This window comes from Electrona antarctica, assembly GCF_951216825.1.
Source record: "Electrona antarctica genome assembly, chromosome: 15".
Taxonomy (NCBI): Eukaryota; Metazoa; Chordata; class Actinopteri; order Myctophiformes; family Myctophidae; genus Electrona; species Electrona antarctica.
In genome coordinates this window covers 13,856,763-13,869,262 of record NC_136796.1, presented here as the reverse complement: position 1 = coordinate 13,869,262, position 12,500 = coordinate 13,856,763, and the positions used below count along the sequence as shown (strand labels likewise).

Here is a 12,500-nt window from a genome sequence, read left to right as displayed (position 1 = left end):
GTGTACAAATAGCTTTGAGTCTTCTAACCTCAGCCAAGTGATTTCATAATTTAGCTCAAACACAGCGATAACAGTAAACGCTGTGTACAGCTGGCTCACTGATATCCGCAAGAGACCTTGTCATGAGGTAATCCCCCCCCCCCCCCCCCCCTCAAAAAAGGTTCTACCGCCCCTGGTGTGTGCGTGTGTGTCTGTGTGTGTCTGTGTGTGTGTGCGTGCGCGCCACAGTGAATTCACATGATGAACATCACAGGATGTTGGATACGGTAACAATGCAGTAATTGTCTGACATTAACCATGCATGCTAATTTGAGAAGGCAAGCGTACAACACCAGTGTGTGTACGTCGTACACTATATAACATTGTGTCAGACCTGCTCTGCATGTCTATACTGTACTCTACTGTACACACTGTCTGACAATCTGCATAATTGCATTCCTGGCTGCTTTCATACTAATGGACGTGTGTGTGTGTGTGTGTGGGGGTGCTTGTGTTCTATACTTGTGGGGACCAATGTCCCCGCCAGTATAGTAGAATTTGAGATGTATAGATTTTGTTAGCACCATTTTCATGGTCCTCACAAGAGAGTCTAGTATAGTAGTACTACAAACGCACACGCACGCAAGTGTGTGTCTGTGTGTTTCTGTGTGTGTGTGTGTGTGTGTGTGTGTATCTGTTTCTTTGTACGTATACCGTATACATTGCGTCAGGCCCAGCGTGTCAACACAGAGACAGACTGGTGGTGCCCAGCGTGTCAACACAGAGACAGACGGGTGGTGCACGGCAATAGGTGTTGTCTTCTCGGCTCACAGAGACAGACTGGTGGTGCACGGCAATAGGTGTTGTCTTCTCGGCTCACAGAGACAGACTGGTGGTGCACGGCAATAGGTGTTGTCTTCTCGGCTCACAGAGACAGACTGTTGGTGTACAGCAATAGGTGTTGTCTTCTCGGCTCACAGAGACAGACTGTTGGTGTACAGCAATAGGTGTTGTCTTCTCGGCTCACAGAGACAGACTGGTGGTGCACGGCAATAGGTGTTGTCTTCTCTGCTCACATAGACATTTTTGTGCCTGTGAACGCATGCGGAATGACGAGGGCGATTAGCATGTAATGTGTGCAATCAGCGAGAAGATGGGGCATTTAATAATGTGTTGACACAGGCAGTGTACTCAGCCTGCATACACACTGTCTCTAACTGTATAATGTATAGGCATATATGTGTACACAGTGAAATACCAGAAGGAATTCCGTCAGAAGGAATCCAACTAGCAACTGCTAGCAACTGCTAGCTGCCCGTAATGTTCCGGCACTCCATCTTTAAGTTATAAGACCTGGGTACTACAAAAGACACTCAAAATAGGGCCCCCAGTCTTATAGTTGAACTCCTGAGAGTGTACAATGGGAACTATTTGGTTCCACTCGCAACAGTATGATGTATCTCTACATGCGTTGTATACGGTACAGTATGTACATTTGACTGCATATTCAGTGCTTTAGTAAGTGTGTGCCTTGGCCTATGACTGTCTGTCTGTCTGACTGTCTGTCTGTCTGACTTTCTGTCTGTCTGCATGCATGCTGGCCTAGATGTGTGCATGCATGTGTGCATGTGTATGAGACAGCTCCCGTGTGTGTGTGTGTGTGTGTGTGTGTGTGTGTGTGTGTGTGTGTGTGTGTGTGCGCGCGCGCTTGTCTGTGCTTCTTCTTTGACTTTTCTCCAACCCCCACAGCCTCTCAGGAGACCAGAGTTAGTTAAATATTAAACATCCAATATGGAGACGATCTATGAAGACAGAATCACATTTTGCTGCCTAGACATCAGATGTACTGCGACGGCACACGTGCGTGCGCACACACACACACACACACACACACACACACACACACGCACACGCACACGCACACGCACACACGCACACACACACACAGAAACGTTTTGTTCCAATCTCTGTATTTCACTCAGGTCCTGTATTTATTTATTTTTCCCATCACGCAGGCACAGAGACACAGAGATGTGAGCACGCACGCACGCACGCACGCATATGAAAATGTGCAGTAGATACACATACATGGTAGGTATACTTGCACACTGGCTCATGTGTGCACATGGCATGTATGCATTTATGTATGTGCAGGCTATATGTCTCTAATAGACCCGCAGGTGTGGTTATAATATTCAAATATGACTTCCCTGTGTATTTATGGTTTCTTTGAAAGCCTTTGAAAGCCTTATGATCAAGTTATAGGGGGGGGGGGGGGGGGCTCACAGCCATGAGACTACTGTATCTAGTACTGTACTACTGTATCAGGAGATATGGTCATTTACATATGCATACAAAAGAGGAGAAGAAAGCCTAACTGTGCATGCAGTGCATGTACATATACAGTAGACCTACATTAACAGCCACATGTTAAAACAATTAGGAAGATTGGGAGAACCAGAGGAGAGAAAAGGAGGAGGTGAGTCTGTCTCTGCAGCAGGCTCACCACATGCTGAGGGTCTCAGTGTCTCACACAGAGGCGAGGCTTTTATATAAATACACTAAAAAACTAAACAGAACTACACACATTCAAGGGTATTTATGCACGCTCACACAACGCTTGGACACACTATCCTTTTTTGCACCACATTTGTACACGCACGCACGCACGCAGGCACGCACGCATGCAGGCACGCACGCATGCAGGCACGCACGCACGCACGCACGCACGCACGCACGCACGCACGCACGCACGCACGCACACATATATATATATATATACATATACGTACATACATCATAAATAGAAGCCACAGCTGCATTCATCACTGTCTACCAGCCGAGCACATAAAACCCACACAGTTTTGGGCTCAGAGTTAAATCCATCATATCAATCTGTTGCCACGGGACGCAGTGCATGCTTATACACACAGACTAGGAGCTCCAACAGTTGGCCATGTTGGCGAGAGGGAAGCCGGGAGGAGGGAGGCAGGCTTGGAGGAGAACGTCGTCCTTCGCATTGCGTTATTTCTTTCCATTGAAACACCTCGCAGTCAGATCAAGAGTAGCGGCTTAGCCTCGGTCCCAGCCTTAGTTACTCATCTGCAAAGAGAAAAGCCTAGTCAGAGAGTACCTAGGTGGAAGTGTCCGGCCGGAAAGATGTATTTCCCCCGGATACGATATTTTCCGACCAATCACAGCACTTGTTTCATACAAAGACAGATTTGTAACGTGTCAATGTCATTTCCAATCCCGCTACTTTCGCCAAATTCCAGCGATGTATTCTTCAGCGTAGGTCTTGCCCAGCGTGGTAGCGGCTATAGGGTTGTCCTGATCCGATCGTGTGATCGGAAATCGGGGCCGATTACGTCATTTTCAAATGATCGGAATCGGATTGGGAGCAAAAACATGTGATCGGGACATCCTTGTACCAATACCGGTATTATATCCATATCACTATATTAGACTGGATATTGTCTGTGATTTTGGATATTGCATTGATTGTGATATAAAAGTATAAATAACAGATCGGGAAAAATCGGTATAGGTTGATACTCAAAAAGAAATTATCGGATCGGGTTGGGAGCAAAAAAACATGATCGGGTCTTCTCTGACACATATAAGTTGAAAGCCTCTATACTAGGGTGGCTCAGGGGTAGAGTTGCCAGATGGTAACCGCAAGGTCGCCAGCTCGAACCCGGGCTCCCCCAGAGTTAGTGTCGAAGCGTCCTTGAGCAAGACACTGAACCCCTAATTGCTCCTGATGTGCTAGTTGGTGCCTTGCATGGTTTCCTCCGACATCGGTAAAGGCGCTATGTAAATGCACCATTTATCATTTACTAGCGGATTTCAACTTTGTGTGTGTCAGAGAAGACACCTGTATGTGTCAGAGAAAAGGTAGCAAGTTGACAGCTGCACCGTAGGTGTGGGAAAGATTTGGGAACTGGCATCGCTACTGAATTGGGAGAAAGAAAGAAAAGAGAAAAGTATAAGTTGGGGTTCTACTGTTTTGTGTGTGTGTGTGTGTGTGTGTGTGTGTGTGTGTGTGTGTGTGTGTGTGTGTGTGTGTGTGTGTGTGTGTGTGTGTGTGTGTGTGTGTGTGTGTGTGTGTGTGTGTGTGTGTGTGTGTGTGTGTGTGTGTGGGAGATGAGAAGTGAAACAGATAGTGAGAGAGAGATGGAGAACTGGAGGAGGCGACAAGTGGGGCACAGGCTCGTTTGTTTTTGGTAGTAAAAACACTGTTAAATGATTTATTTGTTCCCAGAGACTATAAGTACATTTCCCTCATTAAGAAACATCAGCCAGCATGCAGGAGCAGCCAGACCGTCACACACACAGGCACACGCACACGCACGCACGGCACACACACTCCACATGCACAGCAGCACACACACAATTGTCCCAGAGTGGAACAGAAGAGAGACATACTGTAAAAGCAGATACAGGCCACGCACACACTCACGCACGCACTCACACACACACACACACACACACACACACACACACACACACACACACACACACACACACACACACGCAGAAGTGGGTCAGACTAACCGGCTCAGTCTCACCACATGCTGAGGGTCTCAGTGTCTCACACAGAGGCGAGGCTTTTATATAAATACACTAAAAAACTAAACAGAATAAGTACACTACACACATTCAAGTGTATTTATGCACACTCACACAACGCTTGGACACACTATCCTTTTTGCACCACATTTGTACACGCACACGCACGCACGCACTCACGTACGCACACGCACACACGCGCCACGCACGCCTTGCGGTTCCAAAACACACACACACACACACACACACACACACACACACACACACACACACACACACACACACACACACACACACACACACACACACATACAGTATATATACGTATACATACATCACAAATAGAAGCCACAGCTGCATTCATCAGTGTCTACCAGCCGAGCACATAAAACCCACACTGAGAGTCATGGGCTCAGAGTTAAATCCATCATATCAATCTGTTGCCACGGTACGCAGTGCTTACACAATACACAACGTTGTTTCAAATTCTCACAGAGCTGTTCCACATTTCACGTAGCTGACTTATATTGCTGCTGATGCATACGCATCCATCATGCACGCAAACACAAACAGCCATGCATTCATGGATGCTGACACACCCACGGCACTCGTAGCACTCGTGCACGAGTAGCACTCGTGCACACGCACGCACGCACGCAACAGCATCAACGCATCAACAGCATTGATGTTCTAGCTCTATCAACAGGTGGAGAACAAGCACAGCGCTGGGCCGCTGGCCATAACTAACACCAAACCAACACAGCCTTTCACTGGAGCCTGATTTATGCTCTGTTGTGCAACACAGCATAAATTAAGTATAACCTAGTGCTAGTATTTGTCTTGTCTGACATTGTTTGGCTACGGCTGTGGGTCTTTTGTGTCAATTTTTCTCTGCCTGCTATTTGATTGAACTTCTTTTGGCTTAGGCTATGGAAGGAATGGAAGCCAGGCCAGATATTACAAAGGTTGTACATCAATGTCATGGCATCATCAGTAGTGATCTCGTAGATATGCTATTTTAAGTATTTTTGCTGAATGTCTGCCTAAAAATCACAACCGTGTTAAGTGAGGGGCGCTCTTGTCATCATACATCATCACATTCCGGCCAATCACAATCACTTTTTGAGGGGCGCTAGCCCCTCCTATATACAGCCTTAATGTTTGTCTTTCAACGATGCTTGTGTAAGAAAACGCCATAGACAATAAAGAGAAATGTAATGTTTGTTTTGAGGATAAAACAAACATTAGCACCCGTTGCTTAAACAAACATTATGTTGTTGATGATAAGAGCGCCCCTCACTTCACACGGGTGTGATTTTTATCCTCAAGTCCAATCCAGCTAATCACTTGTGGCGTCCTCAGTTTTCTGTCCTCAGTTATTATCCTCAATATATTGCTCATCCAATCAAATCATCGCTATGGGGTACACACAACACACACAGCTGGGCATAGGAGGGGCTAGCGCCCCTCAACACTAGGGACGCGCTATAGGTTAGGTTCCATGCTATTGTCAAACTGGTCAACTGTTGCATGCAGGTATTGTGTGCCAAAAACAGCCGATCTACAAGCATGGCAGTGGGACACGACGCGCCGTGAGCTTATATGTACATCGACTACTTTCGTTGTCGCGCGTAAATAAGTATAACTGCGGCTTAACTGTACAATAGCCCTTTGTCGCAGTGAAGGCTGTCAGAATTGAATTATAATATATTAATTTTCTTCCTCTCATCTTTCCTTTCCCTCACAAGGCTGAGCACAAGAACACACAGAACTCAGAGCGCTTCAATGTACAGTGTTGTGTATATGTATCCGCCCCACATCCTAACAGGGACATTCATTCAGACCTCAGCCTCCGCGAACTCAACGCGGAGATCTCAATCAATGCCAACATCAGCAATAAAATTTCCAATTTTCACATCCAGAGCATGAAGGGATGGGGATGCGGGGGTGGGGACAGCAGGGGGTGTCTGTATCTCGTCACTCACCGAGGGGGTAAATAAATGACTAACTATTCCAGACTGGGAAGATTAATGGTGGGAGTATATTTTACACAGACGCCCCCTCAGTAAACAAACAAGAAGCAGGCCGGATGCAGTAGAACACGAGGTGGGGGATTAAGAGGGAGGAGAGGAGAAGTCGGGGAGGAGAGGAGGGGGGGGGGACAAGGAGGCAAAGTAGGAGCAGAGGAGGCGGGAAAGAGAGCATATAGGAGAGCAAGGGAAAGAGGAGAACCGGTGGCGGAGTAATGAGGAGCAGTTAGAATGGGAGGGAAGACTTGGCCGAGCAGAGAGAACGAGTAGGCAGGAGGGACTTTCTCATGAGGGCCGATTTGTTTGCTTCGTCTGTTTACTGCACTGGACTGCAGTGTTATTTATTGTACTCCTATGTAGTGTACATAATGTACTGAGGTGTAATGTATTATGGTGTAATGTCTTGTCTTGTACGTTAGTCTATTCGATTTATTTCAATGTTGCTATAGTGCCAAGACACTTATAGTTAGAGTAGTCTCTCTGGAGCCAGACTGGTTGCTCACACATTTTTCAAATGCTTCGTAGATTGTAGAATAGTTGGTCTTGGCTTGGGAGACTACATATAGAGCTACTGTAGTGTAATGAACTACAGTTTAGGAACAAAATAAAAAAAACTCCAGTCGGTTCAGTCACAACAATTTTTATCCCATGATTTTGTAACCCATTTTTTCACCCGTGTCAATTATCTAATGTAATCCTGGGCGCTACACTTCCTCTGCCAACCTGGGGGGGGGCAGCGGACTGACCTCATGCTTCCTTCTATGCATGAGGAGTCCAAACTGCTTCTTTTCACCTGACAGGGGGGAGTTTGCAGTTCTTTCTACGTTACCAGTAGGGATGTCCCAATACACTTTTTTCGCTTCCGATCCGATCCCGATACCTCAATTTCTGTGTTAGCCGATACCGATACCGAATACCGATACCAATGTCGTGATCTCATGTTGTGTTTTTAGCTATCTAGCTATATATCTCGTGTTGTGTTTATAGCAGACTCCTCACTCAAATGTGCACTTGCAGTTTGGGCAACTCCAAAGCAAACTCCACATGTCCCAACATTTTATTTACCTGCCATAGTGTCAACCCTTTACACCTGTGTCGGATCGCTGGTTAGACTGGCATATTCACCGATACCGATATGACCCGATATGACAAATAAGGGCCGATCTGATACTTTTCCCGATACAGGAATCGGGACATCTCTAGTTACCAGGTTGGAACTGTATCATTGAATGCAACTCAAATGGCTCTGCAGTAGTAGTAGTAGTAGTAGTACTCTCAGTAGGAGTAATAGTAGTACTCTCAGTAGGAGCGATTCTGACAAGAATTTTGCCCTTTCTGCTTCAGTCGGAGTCTGTCAAGCGATGTAACAATCTACATTTCCTGTTAGATAACAACTGAACAGCTTCATCATGAGTAAATGCAAGTTTAAACAATAAAGGGCTTGAGGAAAGCGATTACTCTACTTGGTTAAAACCCATGCATTAAATGTATTTATTTTTGTTGCAAGCTTGGTCTTCTGGTAGCTTTTAAAATGTCTTAAATGTAACTTCCTGGTACCTGCAGACAGTGCAGAGGCGAGAGACGTGTGTACTGTACTGAACTCTGTACTGTACTGTACTGTACTGTACTGTACTGTACTGTACTGTACTGTACTGTACTGTACTGTACTGTACTGTACTCCGTGTGATCAGACCGTTAGACCACTGTACTGTTTCTGTTGCACTCAGCCGATGAAGGGTTGCATTGACGCAAGTACATGAGCGGGAAGGGGGTAAAGCAAGTGTGGAAGGTTTTGCTGTATTTTATATCATTTGACTCCAGGAAGCGAAATGACTTGGTGGATACACGGTTTTCTCTAAATCGCTACAGTGTGTGAAATATGAAACCTGTATTAGGTAAACAAAACATGGTTCACTGGAAAGCCTGATTTATTTTATCCGTAGCATCTGCGACACGTTGCTGCATTGTCTGAAGGAAGTTAAACCAAAATTAGTTTTATTCTTATATACCTGTACACATTACACAAGATGTAACAATAAAGTACAACCTTGAACGTTGTGAGCCTGTAGGTTGTGACAATTACTTTCTTAAATAATGATTATTATTATTATGTTTAACTAATCGGTCCATTTCTCTGTCAGGTTTGACTACCAGGAGCTTCTCCACAACTCAACCTTCTGCTTGGTACCTCGGGGGCGACGTCTGGGCTCATTTCGCTTCCTGGAATCACTGCAGGTAAAACAAATTAAATGTTTCTCATTGCATCATCTCACCGTACTCTATAACAGTATTCATTATAATTAGAACGGGAAGGTCACACAAACTTTACAAAGAAGCAGTCTCTATCCACCTACTGTATTATGCTAGCAGGGTATTTTGTACCACACACTCGTGATTGTACTCGTGGGTAAGCTTGCAATTTGGGCAGATTTGGGTCAGAAGAAACAAATCACAGATGGGTGTTCATAAAATTATCTCATATATTTGCATACGTTCCCATATCTTCCTCTGCTTTAAATGTGACTTCATGCAGATTCAGGTCAATTATATATATTTCCAACACATCAGACTAGTTGTGTTTAGTTTAGTTTTAGGCTTCCAAAGTTGGCAGGAGTGGCCCGTTTTGAACAAAATGCCCCAAATCATGAATGCCATTCAATCATGATTGACATTCCCACTTGGCCCAGGAAGAAATGCCACCCTAAATGTTTCTAATGGGCCACATGGTGGCACGATAACAGGCTCTTGAGCCATCTGTAATACAATCAAAATTATTCCCGTTTGGATTCCATGGTTCATTACGGAACTCTTAAAATATGCCACCCACATTTCCCCCTTACAAGTTTTCCGCCACGTTGTAGTTTATTTGCAAAGCACCGTTTTTGCTGCTAGAAAAAAAATCTCATCCAAATCACTACACATTATCTCTGGGGTCATGTGATCAAAATGTATGAGTTAGATTGTTCAGATTCCATTCCAAGTGGCTATGAACAAAGTTTGCGGGCCACTGGGTCGGCAACCCGGCCTGGCAGAGATCTGTGCTCTGAGGAGAACACCTTTCTAGTTCACAATATTCACCATAATGTTCCATGGATGAACTGTAATACTGATACATGCGCTCCACAGGGGCCCAGCCAATCATAATCAAGCAGCGGAACTATCCATTTAATTATATAAACTACATTATGTACACTACATTATAAACGTTACTGTCGGGCAGAAACCTCTTCGTCATACTAGAGTAGAGTGTCACACAAAAGTAGCAAAAAGCTCAAAACGCATCGCGATGCGACGCATTTTCGACACAAGCTCGATGTTTCCACCTGACAGCAATGATACACTCTATACCTGGTAAAATGTCGAGCCATCCTGTATTTTACAGAATGTGCAGGCTGGAATTGTTTGTTTTTTACAATGAGCTGCATCTGTACACACCATATGTCAACATGGCACTCGCCAACGCAGCACTGACCAGTGTGACCACAGCATCTGCCCAAACTTTACAACAATGCAAATGACACTTTTTCCAGGAACCAAGCCCCAGTGCACTGTTTGTGATACAGCTCATATACCGTTCAGTCAACAGCCAAGTTCGCAGGATGAAGAATGCTAATGTCCTAGAATTAGACTTCCACTTCCGTGGTTTATATAATCTTTGGGTTATTGACACCGTCATGGTCACATCTGTAGACATTTTCCCTGGGCCATTGTGTTGTGTTAAGCGCAGATCGAGCCATAAAAACTTAATTGTCTTAGCCTTTTAAACTGAAATTGGCCCAACACAAACACGGAGGCATACACAAACATCGACTTTTCTCAGACACGCATACACATCAAAATCCTCGGTGTTAATTCGTCCATTTGTACACTTTCAGAGTTATATAAACTCTTTTAGTAGTGTATTTTACTGTGTACTGGTTGCACACCTACAGGCACACACTGACGTGTACGCGCAGACTCGCACAAATTCAAGCAGATGTAAACCCATTCATTACATCCAGTGCAAGGACACAACAACAGTATAAAAGACCCAAACTCAATGGAGTGAATAGGAGTTCACGGGTCTATTTTTAACGCTCTCAGACTTAAATGAACAGCCTGGGGAATAGGAGTTCACGGGTCTATTTTTAACGCTCTCAGACTTAAATGAACAGCCTGGGTTTGATGCCACCCATGTTGATGGTCTCACACCAGGGCACGAAACAGTGGCTGTTTTTAGTTTTACCTAACACTGAACTCACTGGCTACAATGGGCCCTGGCCCCATCTCTCTCTCTTGGGCTCTGTGTGTGTGTGTGTGTGTGTGTGTGTGTGTGTGTGTATGTGCGTGCGTGCATTCGTGCGTGCGTGTGTATGGTCCGGAAGCCACACGGGTGCCAGCCTGCCACACTGCTGATCACTGCTGAATGGACAAATCCACACTCAACACTCTCCGTTTGGCACCATCTTCCCTCTCTCCATCTTTTTTTTCTCTCACTCTTTCTCCACTGTCGGTCACAGTCTCTCTCCTCAACTCTTCTATTTTCTACTTTCTCTCTCCCTCCTTCTGTCCTGCCTCCTTCTCTCTCCCTCCTTCTGTCCTGCTTCCTTCTCTCTCCCTCCTCCTGTCCTGCCTCCTTCTCTCCCCCTCCTTCTGTCCTGCCTCCTTCTCTCCCCCTCCTTCTGTCCTGCCTCCTTCTCTCCCCCTCCTTCTGTCCTGCCTCCTTCTCTCTCCCTCCTCCTGTCCTGCCTCCTTCTCTCTCCCTCTTCCTGTCCTGCCTCCTTCTCTCTCCCTCCTCCTGTCCTGCCTCCTTCTCTCTCCCTCCTCCTGTCCTGCCTCCTTCTCTCTCCCTTCTCCTGTCCTGCCTCCTTCTCTCTCCCTCCTTCTGTCCTGCCTCCTTCTCTCTCCCTCCTTCTGTCCTGCCTCCTTCTCTCTCCCTCCTTCTGTCCTGCCTCCTTCTCTCTCCCTCCTCCTGTCCTGCCTCCTTCTCTCTCCCTCCTCCTGTCCTGCCTCCTTCTCTCTCCCTCCTCCTGTCCTGCCTCCTTCTCTTGCACTTTTACATTCAAGACACTTTAAGATTTGCAAGATCTTGCTTTTTTTTTCTTTTCTTTTTTCGTCAACCAAGCCCACAAAAGAACTGGCAATTACCAAGTGTGGTAGGAAACTCACTGGCTGCCTCTGTTCCAACATATACAACACCACACACACACACACACACACACACACACACACACACACACACACACACACACACACACACACACACACACACACACACCCTGGCACTCCTCGTTCCCCTTTCGGTGTCGTCCACTGAAAACAGCCCAGAAACGGTACTACGCAGCACATTTTGTGGTGTCACGCTGAGACAGGCAGGGGTCTCAGAGGCCTTCAACCAAGGATGAGGAGACTTCGGCTCACAAGCCCTATGTTGCCTTACCTGTGGAGACCACACGCACGCTGTCGGTCACAGTCTCTCTCCTCAAATCTTCTATTTTCTACTTTCTCTCTCCCTCCTCCTGCCCTGCCTCCTTCTCTCTCCCTCCGCACACGCACAAACAAACCAAATGCGTGTCTATCTGAGTGGTTTTCTTGATGTAACACTGGAACAGGGAAGCCCCACAGGGACAGAGACACTGTTTGATCTCACTGTGTTTCTGCTACTCCTGCTCTCCAGTGGTTTAATTAGAATAAATAAAATACTCCCAGACTTATCAGCACTCCAGACCATGGCAAGCTTTTTAGAGACGGATGAGTGGGGGGTGCATACGAAGAGAGAGAGAGTGAATGTGCGGATGTGGGTTTGAGTTTGGGGCCAATGTTGAAGCAATGGAGCACGATAAGGAGAGAGAGAGAGAGAGAGAGAGAGAGGGGGGGGGGGGGGGGATCAGAAAGCAAGGAAGTAGAACAGCATCAAAAACCATCAGTAAACAGAGGGAA

At 46.0% G+C, this 12,500-nt stretch overlaps 1 protein-coding gene across 4 annotated transcripts in view; it reads left to right on the top strand.

The window, feature by feature from the left end:
- The window catches only part of ext1c (exostoses (multiple) 1c), a 136,346-nt gene that overhangs the window by 99,615 nt on the left and 24,231 nt on the right, over nucleotides 1-12,500 (top strand). For all 4 annotated transcript variants that reach the window (XM_079522816.1, XM_079522813.1, XM_079522815.1 and 1 more), the window contains exon 3: nucleotides 8,723-8,816. In XM_079522816.1, the coding sequence (XP_079378942.1) occupies nucleotides 8,723-8,816 (94 nt within the window). The remainder of the gene's footprint in view (nucleotides 1-8,722; nucleotides 8,817-12,500) is intronic.